Source organism: Paramormyrops kingsleyae, chromosome 11, assembly GCF_048594095.1.
Source record: "Paramormyrops kingsleyae isolate MSU_618 chromosome 11, PKINGS_0.4, whole genome shotgun sequence".
Classification (NCBI taxonomy): Eukaryota; Metazoa; Chordata; class Actinopteri; order Osteoglossiformes; family Mormyridae; genus Paramormyrops; species Paramormyrops kingsleyae.
Genome location: NC_132807.1, coordinates 18,110,910 through 18,130,093, shown reverse-complemented (window position 1 = coordinate 18,130,093; position 19,184 = coordinate 18,110,910). Strand labels below are relative to the sequence as shown.

General features: G+C 41.6%; 2 protein-coding genes across 2 annotated transcripts; one reads left to right on the top strand and one right to left on the bottom strand.

Moving 5' to 3' along the window:
• The first annotated feature begins 484 nt into the window (after nucleotides 1-484).
• tspan3a (tetraspanin 3a) lies at nucleotides 485-6,033 on the top strand. The gene is made up of 7 exons (XM_023819245.2): nucleotides 485-708; nucleotides 2,043-2,234; nucleotides 2,561-2,635; nucleotides 3,257-3,358; nucleotides 3,452-3,604; nucleotides 4,446-4,529; nucleotides 5,257-6,033. Exons 1-7 carry the CDS (start codon nucleotides 646-648, stop codon nucleotides 5,347-5,349), a joined length of 762 nt encoding a protein of 253 aa, XP_023675013.1. The 5' UTR covers nucleotides 485-645; the 3' UTR covers nucleotides 5,350-6,033.
• A 1,438-nt stretch (nucleotides 6,034-7,471) lies between these two features.
• LOC111846641 (proline-serine-threonine phosphatase-interacting protein 1-like) lies at nucleotides 7,472-18,992 on the bottom strand. Its single transcript, XM_023817054.2, has 15 exons — nucleotides 18,787-18,992; nucleotides 16,851-16,951; nucleotides 16,686-16,760; nucleotides 16,287-16,321; nucleotides 16,083-16,189; nucleotides 15,883-15,945; nucleotides 12,172-12,276; nucleotides 11,659-11,704; nucleotides 11,082-11,161; nucleotides 10,612-10,710; nucleotides 10,249-10,345; nucleotides 9,491-9,584; nucleotides 8,820-8,899; nucleotides 8,155-8,240; nucleotides 7,472-7,968 (listed from the first exon to the last, which is right to left on the bottom strand). The coding sequence occupies exons 1-15, from the start codon at nucleotides 18,817-18,819 to the stop codon at nucleotides 7,837-7,839; spliced, it is 1,233 nt and encodes a 410-aa protein (XP_023672822.2). The 5' UTR covers nucleotides 18,820-18,992; the 3' UTR covers nucleotides 7,472-7,836.
• Nucleotides 18,993-19,184: the final 192 nt, after the last annotated feature.

The window sequence follows — 19,184 nt, the reverse complement described above, 5'->3', positions numbered from 1 at the left end:
TCAGATTGTTGCCGGGGTTCTACTTCTGACCGGGTACTGAAACTGTTATGGGCTGAAAACTAGCTTGTGGCAACTCCTGTCGATTAATACTGTCTGTATAAAAAGTTAAAATCCAAATCAGTTATAATTTCGTGAATTGTATATCAACTATATATATATATATATATGCCATAAAATATTAGTGTATACGGGTGAATGTGTATAACTAGCTTCCAGTGACTGCAAATCAAATCAAAGTTTATCAAATTATAAGCAAGGTCACGGATAAGAAATTATATAAATTGAGGTCATAAGGTAGAAATAAATAATAATAATCTGTTATAATAATAATAATAATGTAATTAACATAAGAATCGAAGGAGCACTGAAATCATCATGGGGTGTTTATAGTGAGTGTATGTTGAAAGCTTCACGATTCCCTCGCCAGGGTCTTCACTTCGCCCGCTTCCCAGTGCATTATTACGGCACCTCCTGCCGGCTCTGCGGCACACACGCCGCCTCCCGTGCAGTTTTCCTCGGCGGGGGCGTCCGACACGGGGCTCAGCGGAGAGTTTCCGGGGTAACGGACTGCTGCAGGCAGACAGCCATTTTATAACTATAGTAATACGGCCCCTGTAAAAAATAAGCTGTTTTTCTGCAGGCGAAATGGGCCAGTGCGGTGTCACCTCCTCGAAGACCGTGCTGGTTTTCCTAAACCTTATTTTCTGGGTAAGTGGCAGCATGCGGCGTCTTGCCGGGGACACATATTGTTCCGGCCGGTTCTGGGGCTTTGAAGTGGCGCTGACATTTGCGTCTCCTCGGCGTTTAAACAACTACATTTCATGGTAATAAGCTGCCAAGGTGTAGCGTCAAGCCTTTGGCATTTATGGCCTTTTGGTTTTATATTAACTAGCTGATATATTGACACTTCAGTCCTGGTCTAAATGGCATTTGACTTTGGGTGTTAAGTACAGAAGTCAGTTTATTTTAGTGCATGTTCCGATCGCTAAATGTTTCAGGAACTGCTGATCATTTGCACATTTATTATCGAGACGTGCCATTGGTGCCAGCGGATTTGCAGGGTTTCCCCCCCGTCTCACTTAACTGCGTTATGCAAGAAATGTCGTAGTGCTTATCTCAAAATTTGGTTGTACCATGACCTTAGTTAGCTATCTGTCATTGCAGGTATGTATATATTTGCAAACCTACTATCTATGATCAGGGCTCAACACCATGGCGAATTCTGGAGGACATTTTGATCTAAATATTCTTAAGTAGTAGTTTACATTGTTATTTTTCTCTCTTGAAACATTTTGACACGGACATGTTGACGATCCCCGGCTATGATAACAAGCTGGAATAATCGGACGTGTATATTTATCAGAAAAACCTATATAGGTCAAAGAAAGTATTTGCCAGTGTACTTTACAATGTAAAACAAATAGCCCAGAGTTAGATATTATTGTACAGGTATACGATTGTATAAAATGTGAATAGTGCTGGTAATTCCAAATGCCTAATTGTAGTGAATCAGGTATAGTTGATTTCACGTGATTTCTTTATTGTGAGTGCCCTTATCTGTAGTGAAAGTGCTATTTTGGTGTTTAAGATGGGTGGTACAGTTTGTTACACGCCGGCAGAGCTACCTGTCCACAGTAGCTGACTTTATTGAGTGGGTTTGTGCCCACTGATGAGCTGGCATCTCACCCAGGGCTCACTGTTCACCAGAACCTCCTGTCCGGAACAGAATGGAAAGATTAAAAATGCCCTCTTGCATAATTTCCACATGAGACAGAGAGCATAAAGTAAATAGTGTGCGATAATGTTGAAATAATAAGTTACTGCTCAAGCAGTGAGCTGTGCGGAAGATATGCACGTAACATTCTTGTGAAACGCACAATAAAAATTACTGTCAGGATGTAACATTTATACTGTAATATTCAATCAACACGTGTATAATGGAGTGGCGGAAGGTTCCAGATGTATCAGGCAATTTATGTTTAATGCTCAGAAGCCTTGATAAATAAAACATGCATACACGTAGTTTTCCCCTTGTTTTATAGGCAGCCGCGGGAATTCTGTGTTACGTCGGAGCCTATGTGTTCATCACGTATGACGACTACGACCATTTCTTTGAGGACGTGTACACCCTGATCCCCGCTGTCATTATTATAGCTGTGGGAGCCCTTCTCTTCATCATCGGGCTCATCGGCTGCTGTGCCACGGTCCGAGAGAGCCGCTGTGGTCTGGCCGCTGTGAGTGACTCGATCTTATATTTCACTCAAAAGTATCGCCGTTCGAGATCCAGCTGGAATTTAGTCCGATGATGACCCATATCCACAGTAAACAACGTGCGGTTCTGGGGCGTGACCAGGGTGTGCAAATGGCACCCAAAACATCAGCTTGCACGCCCAAATTAAATAACATTTTTTGGCACACCCAAAGTAAATTTTCTGGCTACACCACACTTGCAAGACTAATCACATTGCAATTGTAGTATCTGTCCACACAACTGTCTGTTTCTAAACTGGCTCCAACCTTTTTCTAAATGTTATTAATAAAATGTCTCTCTGCTCCCTAGTTTGTCGTCATTCTCCTCCTGGTGTTTGTTACAGAAGTAGTTGTTGTCGTTCTTGGCTATATTTACCGAGCAAAGGTAAGTCTTTTACGACATTTTGATCTGTGTTGGAGTTTTTAATTTAAATGCAGAAACCTCTGTAATGGAATCTTTTCTTTTTTGCCATTGGGTGGGGTTTATCTGATAAAATTAATACTTCTCCCTGATTATATTGTGGTTCATAATCAGTTTTTTGTACGTTTATACTGTCAAGAACGAGTTTTTTTCTCTGGCAAAAATTGATATGTTAAAGATAGTTCATTGCTTACGGTAAGTCTTCTCTGGATGGTCGCTAAGGTTATTTGACTTTTCACCATCATATTCAGCCCCTAAACAATTGCTTGAATTTAGCGATGCTGTACATGCGTCACAAATGCCTCTAGTGGTAGCGACGTGAATTACAGCAATGCCCGTGTGGCGCTTGTGGGATTGAGCGACCCAAGGGTGCAACTTTGGTTTGAACATTGGAAGGGATAAGATCTCCACCCATTTAGGCAGAGACATGATTATTGAGGGGGGGGGGTGTATTAGCTGATTTTGATTACTGGGGGGTGGGGGGTGGTTACAACCCACCTCCATCCTCCCTGTAATTTACTCCCATGGTGCACCTTTAATATAATATCGTTGTGTTAAGATGAGCAGATTATATATTTTTTGCAGGTGGAAGATGAAGTAGATCGCTCTATTCATAAGGTGTACAATGAGTACAATGGGACAAACACCGATGCTCCGAGCCGTGCCATTGATTATGTACAAAGGCAGGTAGGAGGATCTAAATCACCTGTTACTGTCTTTGTGACATGCCTCCTGTTTCACTGGTGGATCTCCATGTTAAAAGTATCCTTTTCATGACAGCTTTATTGCTGTGGAATTCATAACTACTCTGACTGGAGGAATACCCGCTGGTTCAAGGAGTCGAGAAATAACAGCGTTCCGGTCAGCTGCTGCAAGTCCAGTGTCAGCAACTGTAGCGGTTCTCTGAGCCGCCCCGGAGACCTCTACCAGGAGGTGGGTGCTAGTTAAGACCCGTCCCCATGACGGTCTTGGTGAGCTTCACCACCTGGGGTTCTCATGCCAGCTTTAGGTTCAGGGGCAGACTGGTAGGCGGGGCAACCAGGGCAGCTGCCCCAGCACTGATGTTATGCATTTTATATGGACTTGTGACATGCATCTCTCATTTTTATGTATGCAATCTCATTATTACGGATGGAGTGGTGGCTGTAAGGCTAGGGATCTGTGCCAGCAATCAGAAGGTTGCTGGTTCAAATCCCGTGAATGCCTGGAGCGATTCTGCTCTGTTGGGCCCTTGAGCAAGGCCCTTAACCTGCATTTGCTTCATCCTGGGTATGATGTTAACCTACATCTGGCCCTGCAAGCAGGTCCTCCAACTTCCAGGGAAAATTTGGGGGTTAGTGGCAGGATTGACGCTTTTAGGCACTGGAAAAAACTCACACCGTTCCATCTGATGCTGCACGGCAGTACTCAGGTTGTCAGTGGTTTGTCATGTGGTGGGTGCACATGCTCGTCACCTACCACATTATGGTGGAAGCCCCATAATGCCCCAGGGCCCAGTGTACAGTTGTTCCACCATGGTGTTATTAGTGTTCTTGCATTTCCCAACTACATCAAAGCTGGTGCCACTTTACAATAAGGCTACTCATACAAAGGAAATGCTCTCCTTAAAAATCATGACTGCTGACACCTCCATATACTTACTGTATATTCTGACTCGTTTGGAGCCACAGGTTATGATGTTGCAATCACTGTGTTTCTTTTATCCTTGTGAATTTTTGATTCAGTATCACCAGAATACGAATAAAGTGAAATTAACAGCATTTTCTTTGTCCAGGGATGTGAAGCTCTTGTGGTGAAGAAACTGAAGCAGATCATGATGTATGTTATCTGGGCAGCTCTGACGTTTGCCGCGATACAGGTAAATCTGTTTACAAATAAATTATGATCCCACATAATGCTGGGCCATATACCGGATTTAATTTCCAGTACGGTATGAATTTTTTATATACCGCCATATTGTAGCATAGCTGAAACAACGGCTGTAATGCTTCAATAGGCAGCAAATTATATAATATTGTTCACTGCTAGAAGCATTATGAGTGTATTGAGAGGGGACCCCTGGTAATTATGTACACCCTTTTTTCTAACAGTGATAACTTTATAATGACAATTCTCCATATATAGTATAACTCAATATACAAACAACAAACGTTTGATTCAAATGTTTGGTCATACCGCCCAGCACTAATCCCACTTCATGGTATGTGTACCATGTATATATTTGTATTTGTTTAAAATGTATGTGGTTTGAAATGGCAGGTCTGTTTTATTAAAGACACAACGTGTATATAATTACAAACCTGCCCATCAGCCTGATATTTTCATTATTTGAGATACATTATATATTTACATCTTTAAATGTAATATTGTGAGTCTTGTAGCTTTGAAGTGTCTGGTGAACAGCAACCTTGTCAATAATGTTCAACATAATTATTGCCAAATTAGCTTATGAAGAGTATTTTTGAAGAATGTATTTGTCCACTATCATATGTATTTAGTGCGATGCAATCATGCATTAAACTTGCAACCGGACCATGAGCCGGCATGTCGCAGGTTTTAACGCAGCTGCTGGTTCTTTGCCGCAGATGCTTGGGATGCTGTGTGCCTGCGTGGTTCTGTGCCGCCGGAGCCGTGACCCGGCGTATGAGCTGCTCATCACCGGGGGGACGTACGCCTAGGGAGCTCTGTGCCATGTGACCGCGTGGGCTTCCTGCCACCATAAGCTAAAGCGCGCCGTGCACAGCGCAGGATAGCTACCACTGTGCACTGCTGTTGGGTGAGGCAGCAATACACTATTCATGCCATGCCTTTTTAGTTGATATTGCAGTCTTCACAAGATCTTAAGCATAAATAGCAATGACCTTTTTTTGTCCTGTGTTTTATGAAGCATGGCAAACAGAAAATAAGTGGGTGATGTTCTTTCTTATTAGTTTGCACTATGTGTAGGTTTTGAAGACATTTTGTAAGCACCCAGTACGAGCTGTAAATACCCCTTTGTCCTTTATTGGGTTTTGTTTTCCCACTGCAGAGTTGGTTTCAGCCCGTTGCCGATGTCACTTTCTGAGTAATAACATGACCTAACATCCTTATAGACAGACTTCTGCTCAAAACTTTCTGACTGTTTTCTGAGTGATTAACTTGAGGGTCCTGTAAACAATATGTGAATGGAATTTGGGAATAATCTATGCACTGTGTATTCCAGTCAGAGGGTAATTATTATTGTTTAATAGTTTTCTTTTGTGTGCAGAAATTAAGTTTGTGTGAGAAATTAAGTTTAACAAATAGTTGTGTAGAATAAAATAATGTGATGTTATTACTGTAAATAAGTCAGACCTCTTTCAATAAAATAAATGTAGACCTATCATTGTGTCTGAGAAAATGGCATTCTTTGTATCAGTTAGCATGCTTGTGGCTAACCGATGGTGTTAAATTGTGAACATTTCTGGGGCAGTTGATTTTGGTTTTGTTTCAGTTGGACTTGCAGTTAACACCAACAACAACAGTTTGCCCATATTGACGTGAACAGCACAATTTTTTTTAAGTGATCCAACCTCGGGTCTTCATTATTATTATTCTTCACGATAAGAGCGGCATTTCTCCAGTGCAACACAATGGCTTCTCTTCAGTCCGAAAGTTAACAGTCCCCAGTTGTTTGTGGTGTTCTCTTCAGAGCTTACGCAAAAGCCGTTTGCGGGGGACAACATCAAAGGCCTTCTGGAAATCTAAATAGATCATATCGTAGGCCTTTTTGTGATCAATTTCTCTTGTAGCTTCCTCAAAGAACTCAAGTAGATTAGTTAAACAGGATCTACCTCTCCTAAATCGATGTTGGCTATCCCTCAGAATGTTATTTGAATCCAGGTAATCTACCATTTTCACTTGGATTATAGCATCCATTCCTTTTCCAGTTATGCAAGTTAAACTGATTGGCCTATAGTTTGCTGGATTACTTCTATCCCCTTTTTTAATATATGGGCATTATATTGGAAGTTGGCTAATAATATCCCTCATCTATTTTAAAACTATAGGTAAGATGTCATCAGAGGCCCTGCGATTTATTTATTTTCAGTTTAACTAGGCTTAGTACCACATCAGCCTCAGTTATACATATATTGGTCATAGACGACGCTTTATTCGTACTAATTGGTGGTAAGTTACTTGTGTTCTCTACGTTGAAAACCCGTGTAAAATAATCATTAAACTCATTTACTATATCAATTTCATTTTCAATTATAATGCCGTTACTATCCTGCAAATTAGTGATTTCAGCTTTTAGAGCTCTTTTGGAGTTAAAGTACTGGAAGAAACTTTTATTGTCATCCTTAGCCTCCAATGCAATTTTTCTTTCTACATTCCTCTTGGACAGTCTAATGTTATTTTGTAACTCAACCTGTAGACTTAGATACTCCTGCTTTATTTTGAAATCATTAGTTATTTTCCGTTTGTGGAACAGAGCCCTTTTCCTCCCGACTTTATTCTTAATTTCCTTAGTAAAGCACCTTGGTTGCAGTTTCCTAGAAATATATAAGTCTTATATAGGTTACTGATTGGAGTGCCACTTTCTGCAGTACTGTGTTTAAACAAGGCACTTAATTAACACCTCTGGTAAATTATAGTGAATGGTTGCTGGCATTGTTATGTAAAGTTTCTTTAGATGAAATTGTCAGAGAAGTGAAATTTCTAAAACAAAAATGTGATCTGAAAGTGATACAGGTCTTATATGTTTGTGTTAGAGCCTGAAAACGTAGTGGACAAAGTGGGTGTTACCTTCCACTGGTTTTCAAAAGTCTCAGGGCATGATGAACTTTGGTTTGTTTTATTTTCAGTTGATAATTTTCCTTGCATGAGTAATTCACCAACCGCAATATACAAAATAAATAAAACACTTTTAGCATGGAAAGAAATCAGCATCACTATTCAAGTTTCAAGACATCGCTAATATTTCCACAGATAATATTTGTGACAAAAATGTTGTGAAGTTTAAATTAGACGATAAAACAAAATGACTGACAACTGTTACAGCTGTAGATCATGGATGAAACAGAAGATGTATAAGGTGTTGTTTCATTAGACTGAAGTTATGTTGTTGTAGCTGGGGGATGAGAGACTGACGTCGCTATTGGGCGGCCGGACTGCGTGAGGCGTAGCCCTTCCCATGGCTCCCATCATGCTTTGCTCAGGTAGCACCCCGGGACGAGCCCGGCCTGACCGTTCCTCTCCACCTGCCACCAGCCGTCCTCCCCCCTCTCAAGCACCATCACTCTCTCCCCATTCAGAATCGTCAGCTCGTCCGGGTCCTGTAAACAGAGGCCAACATAAGTGGCCTGTATGCCCCCCTCCCCAGCACTCTGGCGGTCTTCTGTAATAGCTACATCACACCCCCAGGGCTTGGCCCCCGCCGTGCGGTGTTGAAGCCCCATGAGTGGCCATGTGTTACACCACAGCCATGGGACCTCTTTGCTTCTGCAGGTGTTGCAACTGACCTGTGCTCTATAATCAAACAGGACTTGGTACTCAGCCTCTTTGTTGACGGCCGCGACAAACGCATTCGTCATGTTCGACATTTGACCTGGGGAGTAAGAACAGAGGAAGCAATAAGGAACTTTATCTGTTTGTCACTTAGTGTGGGGGGGGTAAGACATGAACACAGAGGGGACATCAAAACCACTCAGCAATCAACAAATTTTAAACTCTGTAAGCCATTTTTAAGCTGAGAGATCTTAGGAGGACCAAATCTGTAATGAAACTCACTACATGATACACAAAATACTCAGTTTCTCTTTAGAGATACAAACATGACTTTTTCAGCTATTTCCTTCTAGTATTATAATTCATTTCTGAAATCATTTAACAGTTTAACTGGGAATAATTTCACTGGGCAGAAATATTTAGTGGGTGCTGGCCACAGTGTTGCAGGATGATCCCTTAGATTGATGGTGAGGTGATTCATCAGCCAAACAACCCCGTGGCACAGTAGCAGTATGGAAGGCCTGCTGCGGCAGAGAGAAGGCCTGCTGCGGCAGAGAGAAGGCCTGCTGCGGCCGAGAGAAGGCCTGCTGCGGCAGAGAGAAGGCCTGCTGCGGCCGAGAGAAGGCTGAGAAATGCTGCGGTAGATTGGACGGCCATCTAAATTGTCACTAGTACTGACCACTAGATGATCCTGCTGACTGTGAAGCTTCAGCGATATTCAGCCTTGACCCGCCGTTGCTTTGCAAAAGATTAGAAAACCTAGAAATTAAAATTAAATTTCACGCTGATTGACATAAATTGGAAAGCAGGATATCTGAAATGGCTTTAGTGACTAAATTAATACATCATAATTGCTGAAAATGATTACGTGAACTATTCTGTATAAGAGTATTGTATTCATGGACATGTATGAATTTTATACGTATATATATATATATATATATATATATATACACACACACACACACACACACACACACTCCCAGGGTTACGATGGTCCGTGTTACAATATTTTGACTTTACGATTGGTAAATGTTTTTCACTTTCAGTACTTTATTCAATACAATACATGAGATACTCAACGCTTTATTATAAAATAGCCTATGTGTTAATGATTTTGCCCAACTGTAGGCTAATGTAAGTCTTCTAAGCATGTTTAAGGAAGGCTATGCTAGGCTGTGGTGTTTATTAGGTTAGGTGTACCGTAATAAAATACATTTTCGCCTTTTGATATTTTTGCCTTATGATAGCTTTATGGGAACGTAACTGCCTTGTAACCCGGGGAGCGTCGTTACATAGATCAGACACTTCTAGGGAGCCGAGGCTGTGTTAGGTGAAATGACCTCTGACCTCCTCATGACTCCTCCCCCTCCTCCCATGCGGGGGGTGCCATTGCTGTGGGCTGGCCCATCCCTCTCGTAGTAATTCTCAAAGGAAACGGGGGCTAGGGACACAACCATGAAGTCCAATGAGCACTTCCTGCAAGCAGTCCACTCTACCGCAGTATGAAAGTTCACAATGCACTCACATGCAGTATTCAAACATTCAAAGAAAGTTTCAAAATGTTGACTTAAAACGTTCAATATTCTAGATGAATCACTTTCTGTCATACAGGTATGGGTATTGACAATGCAGAAATATCAGTGAGGTCTTTGAACGAACATGCTTACTTAACTTTTTCAAGATACAGGGTCATTTGGTTATTTAATGACTTATTATCTAATGGTTTGAAGATCAGTGTACTAAACTAGACTAGCAATTATTTAAAAAGATCTATTTAAGAGTGTTTACTCCATACTTTCTAGAGTTTGTGCCAAGGCTGGGTCTGTTAAGTCATTAACAGGAAGTGATGTCACATACTGTCCTTATGGGGGGAAAAAAATCCAAATATTTTCTACACTCTGCCCCAAATCTTCACTGCTGATGTATAGACCAGATTAGTGCCACATGCATTAAAAGCACAAAACCTGGTGCTGAAGGGGGGGTTGTATTTGTGACCAAAGGAACATGACAGGTATGAAAATAAGGTTTTGTCATTTTTGGCACCACTTTCATTAATTAATCAATGTTTTCTGGAATATAGTAATAATGACACAGTAGGTAATTACCTGGTGGGCTTGAGCCAGTCATTTTCGTCCTAATGAAGCAGTTGTTGTCTGTGGTGGTATCACACTGTTCCAGAGTCTTCCTAACTTCCTCATAATACTGTAAAAACAGCCTTAAGTTGGATACAGTCACAGTTCCCTATATATTTACTAGTGTCCTTCAAAACAATATACAGGCGTGCAAGGTTTTTTCCCTAAAATTTTCTCATAATTACATGAGCTCTATTAATTACAAATATTAATTACAAAACAAAACATAGTTGTTATATTACAGTGTCTGTGGTTTAGTTATTGACCTATTTAACTACTCATCCATTCACGGGCACAGAGCCCCGACCCGCAGAGTCACATGACGCTGCCACTGACCTCGTCGTCTTTGACGCACTGCATTGAGAAATGGTTGCAGTGCACCCACATGGCGTTCCTCAGGAAGCTAATTCGGTCCACCTCCTGCTGCTGGAAGACCTGCAAACCAAACAGCCCAGTGATCCGCAGTGATCCTCATCACTGGAACCAACAGAGCAGGATACCAGCGAGAATCTAGCCCTTAAAAAGGAGCCTCAGATATCTTTACATCTGTGGTCCTGCAAGTGATAAATACTTCAACCATTATGCTATCATTTGTATTTTTATTATTTCATGTATTCATTTGAAAATAATCTCATAATGTGAACATTTGCAGATAAACCATGTCAAAATATCTGCTGTTGTCTTTGAGTTCTTTAAAATCTGTGACCTTTCTCCTGGATGAGCATCATCTTACTACAACATGCATCACAAGTGGGCCAAGTGCGACCATAGCAGACAGGAAGCAGCGGGCCGGGGGGCAGAGCTACCTCGCATGTGCTCGCGTGTGTGCTCTCCCAATCCTGCCGGACCTTCTCCAGTTGGGTGACGTTGGACACGTATTGCTTCTCTAGAGAAAAATAAAAGGATATTCTTCACGCCATTAGCCAATTTGCAGACTGTGCTCTGAGGTTCAGTGCTGATCTCGGTGGTGAACCAAACCTCAATGCATCCATTTGTTTGACCGACACGTGAGAGGAGAAGAGCACCGTTTCATGCAGAGGCGGAAAGTTCAGGTCCAGAAAGTAAAAGCCCAGACCCAGATTTTGTTTCAATCAGCCAGTTGAGTACTCTGTGACTGTGACTCTTCATACTCAACTGGTTAGTTGAAACAAAATCTGTACTTTCTGGACCTGAAATTTCCACCTCGGGTTTCGTGATGTAGCTAGTCAGAAATCTGTTGTCTCTGCTTTCGAAAAATGAGTGACTCCAAACCCAAATCTTGAAACCAAACCCTGCCCTTTGGTGAGCCACAGACAAGATGCCCACACACCTAAACGAATGGACAGACACATATCCTGCTTTCAAGGACAGGAGTTCAGCTTGTCACATGCTGCGGCGTCTCACCTGCTTCTGCGGCCACTTCCTTGCACTGTCGGGCCTTGCTGTGCACCTGATTCATCACAGGAAGGGAACATTCACGCAGAAAATGTCATAATGAAATAAAGACTGGGAACAAAAACAACTCGCTTCTGCTTTGGGGAAAACAAAATGTCATAAAGTGCAAAGCTTCGGAAACCTTCAACGCCAAAGTTACAGTTATTGGCCAGATGCTTTTGTCCAAAGTGACATGGAAGTGAGGAAAGCTCGAGGTGAATCGGCCTCGCTGGGGCAGTTGGGTTAAGGGACTTTTTGGACATAGATTACTAACCTGCTTGTTATGATAATACTTACTAGGAAAATATCTGTTTGAAATAATTGTCTAAGTTGATTTAAAAATAAAAAAAAGAAAACAGAAATTGGTTTTACTTTCTGTGTAAGGTGATATTTAAGGGCCAATCAAACATTTCCACCGTCAGTATTGAATTCTTTAAGAAACGGGACCCATGTCGCCGACCCCAGCGGCCGTAAGGGACCTGCCTTTCCCGTCTGCCTGCTGGTGGCGCTGGACGTGCCTTCCACCCGCTCCACGGTTTGTTCAGCCTCATCTGCTTCCCGGCACCGTTGCTCGTAGATCTTTTTGGACTGCAGGGGAATCAGAGGGCTTCAGAGATGTGTCTTTGTCAGGAAGCAGAATGCATCTAGCTGGACGCGCGTTTCACTGCATCTGAACATGCTGCTGCAGCGGGAAAATCTAGAGGCCTGAGAGATTAATGAATAGAAACCATCCGCTGAGGGCTATCAAATCTGGATGCTCAACCATTTCTATACTTACAGAAAAATGTATAAGAATGTAATTTTTTGTAATGCCCAACTGTGAAATTTATTTTAAAATTTTAAATTATAATTTTGGTTTTACTTATACTGTCAGCTGTAGGTAATAACATTTCCGGTGCCTCACAAATGTAACATTTTTTAGTAATTCTGACAGTGTCTCAAAACAGCTTTAGGTGTGACCTCAGGCTGACCCCGTCAGCTCCGCCAATCATCCGAGAAGAGAGTTTGCTCCTAAAATGGCACCGTTCACAGGTAGATCATTATCAAGCATAATCCAGGTCCTAACACAACAAGTAAGTACAGGGAAATCTTAGTGTGTGTAAACTCGACGGGAAGTGGATGTCATTGATGCGGAGAATATTCCAGAAGGTTTCTTGGGTAAGCGGTGCAGGGCTGAGGTGAAGGGCTGCCCTTTCTGCCTCTGTTTGTCATCCAGCGTGAACTAGCCGTGGTTGGATGATGGTTTGTTCTCCTTTCCACGTGTGATTTTCTCACTTATTCCACAAGTGGAAGCTGTAGACATGTGGCCATTATTTGGTATTTAAGTCGTGATCAACCAGTTGAAAAATAGTGCTGTGACATCAGATTGATCAGAGATACTGTGCAAACATTGTTAATGTTGTAAATGACTATCATAGCCGGAAACGGCTGTTTTTTAATGGAATATCTATATTGGTGTTGAAAAGACTAATTGATCATTAGAAAACCCTTCTGCAATTATGTTAACACAAATGAAAATGGCTGTGCTGATTGAAGAAGCAATAAAACTGGCCTCCTTTGGACTAAATGAGTATCTGAAGCATCAGCAATTGTGGGTTCGAACTGAAAATGGTCAGAAACAAAAAAACTTTCATCTGAAACTTGTCACTCTATTCTTGTTCTAAGAAATGAAATCTATTTCATGTGAGGAATTGCCAGAAATATCTCGTACAATGCTGTGTACTGCTCCTTTCACAGAGCAGCACTGGCTCTAACCACAATAGGAAGAGGAGAGGGAGACTTCGGGGCACAACTGAGCGAGAGGATACATATATTACAGTGTGTAGTTTGAGAAACAGACGCTTCGCAGGTCTTTAAGTGGCAGCTTCATTAGATAGTATCTGCAAAAGACCAGTCTCAACATCAACAGCGAAGAGGAAACTCCGGCATGCAAAGAAAAAGCCGCAGAGTCTCAGAATGGCCAAAAAAAAGAGGCTGAGGTGGACAAATGAACACGGACATGGACAGAAGACGATTGGGAAAAAGTGCTATGAATAGATGAATCTGAGGTTGAGGTGTCCAGATCACAAAGAAGAATGTTTGTAAAATGCAGATCAAATGATAAGACGCTGGAGGAGTGCTTGATGACGTCTGTCAAGCATGGTGGAGGCAATGTGATGGTCTGGGGCTGCTTTGGTGACAGTAAAGTGGGAGGTTTGTACAGGATAAAAGAGATCTTGGAGAAGGAAGGCTGTCACTCCATTTTGCAAGGCCATGCCATACCCTGTGGACGGTGCCTGATTGGAGCCAATTTCAGCCAACAGAACAATAACCCAAAAACAGCTCCAAATGATGTAAGAACTATTTAAGGAAGAAGCAGCCAGCTGGTATTCTGTGTATAATGGAGAGGCAGCACAGTCACTGGATGTCAACTCTACTGAGCTGTGATGGGAGCAGCTTGACCGAATGGTATGTAAGGAGTGCTCATCAAGCCAATCCAACTTGTGGAAGATGCTTCAGGAAGCAGTGGGTGAAATCTCATCAGACATCTAGAATGGCCAAGATCTACAAGGCTGTAAAAGGAGGACTCTTTGACGAAACCAATTTTGAAGAACACAATTATTTTAATTTCAAAAATGATTATTTATAACTTTGTCTATGACTATTTCCTATTTATTTAGCTATATTTCCTATTAAAACTCATTTCATGTATGTTTTCATGGGAAACAAGGGAATTCTAAGTGACCCCAAACTTTTGAATGGAAGTGTATATATTAGGTGCATCAAACGCCCTAAGGTTGAAAGATGAGGCTGTCCCTATTCTAGATTTTTTTTTCCTTTTCCCTATATGTCAGGTTTACAAACGTCTGTGAAAAAATGGGTTATTCTGAAGAGCTTAGTGAATGCAATCGTGGTATTATTATGATGGTGGTCGACTTCAAGTGGTATTACTGCAAAGTGGAAGTGTTAAGGAACAACTGAAACTCAGACATGAAGTGGGGACCACGTAAAGTATAGAACGGGGTCACAGAGAGCTGAGGTATATAGTGCATAAAAGTCACCAACGCTCTGTTGACTCAACTGCAGAGTTGCAAACTTCCTCTGCATTAACTCCAGCACAAAACTATGCACTGGGAGCTTCATGGAATGGGCTTCCATGGCTGAGCAGCTGCATGCAAGCCTCACATCACCAAGAGCAATGCCAAGTATAGGATGGAGTGTTGTAAAGCACACTGCTGGAGCAGTGGAAATGTGTTCTGTGCAGTGATGAGTCACGCTTCTCTGTCTGGCAGTCTGATGGATGAGTCTGGGTTTGGCAGGTGCCAGGAGAACATTACCTGCCTGACTGCATTGTGCCAACTGTAAAGTTTGGTGGAGGAGGGATAATGGTATGAGGTTATTTTCCGGGGCTGGGCTTGGCGCCTTAGTTACAGTGAATCCCTCCTCCACTAAAACAGAGACTGTGAGCCAGGCCTTCACATCCAACATCAGTGCCTGACCTCACTAATACTCTTCTGGATGAATGGGCAAAAATTCTGACAGATACACACCATAAACTTGTGGAAAGCCTTCCCAGAAGAGTGGCAGCTGTTATAGCTGCAAAAGAGTGACCAACTCCATATTGATGCCTATGGATTTAGAATGGGATGTTATAAAAGTTCCAATACTGCTGTCCATATAGTGTATGTGTGTATATATATATATATATATTAATCACTCACATTTTAAAATATCTATTTGTCACTCTGAGGGCTGTCTTTGGACAGATTGATGCACGTAAGCACAAGCACAGAACATTCATCTGTGAACATATCATTCATTTATAGCTAATTTGTCAATTTGTCCCTATACTTCACCAGTATATCTGAGAGAATAGCAGTGATGTGACGCAGGTGACATTGTACAATCCCCCTCTCTCTGCTCAGGATAAACAGCTGGAGGACGGTCTTGCATGAGCAATGTATAGCTGTAAAGCCGTATTATGTCAGTCCTCAACCAATCATAGTATTTGTGCCAAGTTACTAACAACAAGCTCTCTAAAGACAAACAGAAAGCAGAAGAACGTTAGATACTGAAATGCTTGCTGCATGTTACTTTCTATTTTAGGTGGCTGTTCCACTCATGAGTCAAGCAGCACATGCTACTGGCTAGTTGGCTTTATAGCCATCATACACCCCCCCCCCCCCCACGTCCATTCATGTTCTCATGACTCACCTCCATGGTTTTCTTGTACAAGATCACCTTATTTTTATGAATTTTCTCCATTATTCCTTCAAACTGCAAAAGACAGGAGAACATTCCAGTAAACGGAATGTAATGGAGGGCTGCATCGATGCTGGATACGCAGAGTGAGAGTTGCGTGTGTATCAAATATATGATAGAAACCCATTCAATCTCAATGTCTCCATGTTCACCTTCTTTCTTTTCTCTTTCTGCTGCTCCCGGAAAATCTCTATCCCCTTCACTTCTTCCTTCAGCATCGCCGACAGCTGGATGTGTAAATTCCCCGTGTTTTCCATTTCTGGAAGTATAGGTTCACCGTTAGGGGAGGGGCTGCATGTCGCGATGGAGCACGACGGAAAGGTTCCTCGATAAAAACAGGCCCAGTATCGGCTTACCTGCTTTGAGCTGATCAATGGAAGCTCGCAGCGTGCTGTTTCAGAGACAGAAAGAGATATTTATTATTATCGATGTTTGACATCATTGCTGCTGAAATGTACGTGCATACAGATTTAATTTTATTTGTGTTTAAGTTGCAGTCTTAGGGTTTGGAACCTCAGCACGCTGTGGGCTATATCAGCTGCACCTAAAAACCTTTGGCGTGTGCAAGACACTCATTAGATAAGTGGGTAATTTGGGAGCCTTGTTCAGGCATGACGGACACACTCTAGCTTTCTTTCCTCCCTGATCACCGCATGCTATATTTCGATCTTGACAGCCACAGTCATGTGTCTATTGCCTTGAGATCGGTGAAACATTCATAAACAAACTTAAATGTGGAACTGTGTGTGATGTACCTGATCTCCATCTGGCCCCCGCACTTGCGAGCGATCATCACCAGCTCCTTCCCATACTTCTCCTCTGCCAGAGCTCTGTGTAGGTGGACCCACAGACATGCAGCTGTGCTTACGATGCTTTCCAAATGCGCTCGTGGGGCCAGCCGGCGATCAGAGGGACCTTACCTTAGTTTGAGGAGCTCTTCCACATCCTTGCACGTACGCCGGCCCTCGCAGAGTCTCTGCATCAGCACTTCATATCCAATGTGATCATTGAAATCTGCCCCCTGGAGAAAATCATGTCAGCTGTGTCTCAGCAATAACTACATACGTAGGATCCATCCATCCATCCATCATCGTCCAACCACTTACCCTGGAGCCTATCTCAGGCACAGTGAGCACAAGACAAGGGACACCCAGGGCAGCATATACACACAATCGTATTCTATGGGTATATAGAACTTACATAAAAGCATTAATGTTTACTGTCAATGATGCAACAAACTGATGCAACAAAGCACTTGTAACATCTGTAAGTCCACTTAAAATATGCTGTATCTTTCAAAGACCTGTATCCTGTAAAGTAATTCATATTTAATCACCTTGTACCAGATGGATAAACAGATATATACAGATAAGAATGTGAGGCATTACCTCAACCTCATTTTACTTATTTAGTAGATCCTTTTATCCAAAATGATGCACATTTTGAGAAAGCAGAGTCAGACAGTCCTTGGAGCAGTTGCACATTAAAGGGCTTGCTCAGGGGCCCGATGACATCACTCTGCTGGCCCTGGGATTTGAACCAGCAACCTTCCCATCACAGGTAGAGTGTCCTAACCTACCTTGTCTTACACCATCCACCAGTTAGTAAATCTAATAGATGGTTATATATTGGCTCAGTTTAATGGCTTGTGTAACCATTATATGATCTGCGATGACCAACAAAATGTAGCTCTATATATCCTTAGAGTTTAGTTTAAACCACAGCAAATTAATTTAAATAAGCATCGTAAACACGTTCTGTTTTATGTAATAAGTGCGTATAGTGGAAGTTTCCCCGCAATTTGCAGTTTTCACGTGTGCAGAGGTACAGGAAGACTGCTGTACAGTGCCTTCAATGCAAATCAACCCAGAAACCTTCTGTCGCGGCCGCGCAATGCACCATAGTCAAAAGATCAAAGACGTACAAAACATTTAACATGGTTGTCACACGGCCAAAATAGCATTACAGGAAGCTCTCGGCAGAAGATTACACCACGCTGAAAGCACACTTAATAAATTCATACTTCATTAAATGACCCTTTTCGTTTCTATTGTCCATTTGCCAACATAATAATGTCACGAGGACAAAATGTGTTTCTTGTTGTAAATCGTACATAAATGGGCATGTTTTTTACTCTAATCAACCGTGAAAACTTATTGCCAAGTAAGACCCATTAGTTGACCATGAATGAAGTATTTCCTCTTTATTATAATGATTCGGGTTGCATGTACCGAATAACGTTAGTGTTAGAGGCAATTGTTGACTATTTCTTTTTACAGGTTTTCCCATATACCTCATGAAAGATTATTAATACACTTTTGCAAAAATGTAATTAAATAGCAGTTTTATATAGATACGGACGACAGAATAAACGAGTTTATTTTGAGTTCTGCCTTTTGCTAAAATAGCTCAATTCAGACATTGCCGTCACTCACACTCACTTAAAACCATAGGTATTGGTTCCTCATAGTTAACTATGCCAAAATGACTGAGGTTTCATGCAAAGTGTATATTTTCCTAACATACAATTTTCCATTTCTTACAAATGTAAACACTGCAGCTGACTTGTGTGCTGTACTTATTACATGACGGACTGTACATATTACATAAATCTACCCTTTTGCAAAACACTATCCGGATGACGGTGGTACAGTTAATTATTTTCAGAAGCCCAGAGAATATTGCAGTACGCATCAAAAATACGCATCACTAAACTGTGAATAATAATAAACAGAATTTAATTTTTTAACAAAACTCTTGGCTGGTGACCCCATACAAAGCAAAATAAATAACTTTTAATCACATAATACATGGAGCAAGTTTTCGTACAATAAGTGAAGACGTTTCACAACTTACCCAAAAAGCATCTTTAAACCATAAGGTTGTCATGCTGATAGAAATTTGACTGGAAATACTGTATTTTGAAAATGTTTTTTATTTAAAAGAAATGTTGCTTGAAATCAGGGAAATTGCTTTTGAAAAAAAAATACAATGAAAATGAATGCCAGAGTTAAGCGGCATGGGAGCGGCGCCCAGTTTTCGATTAAATGAGGAAGAAGAGTCGCGTCACGAGCTGCATAGAGCCTCTTTAAGTTCCAGTTGCTGTTTGAATGCAAGATAAGATCGGTAACGCGTGCGTACCAGATTATGGCTGCTGACAATCAAAAATTAATTAAAGATTTCTATACAACTCTGACCACCAAACCCTATAGAGTATAGATTAATGCCAGAAAAGCCGAGCTACATTTTGTACT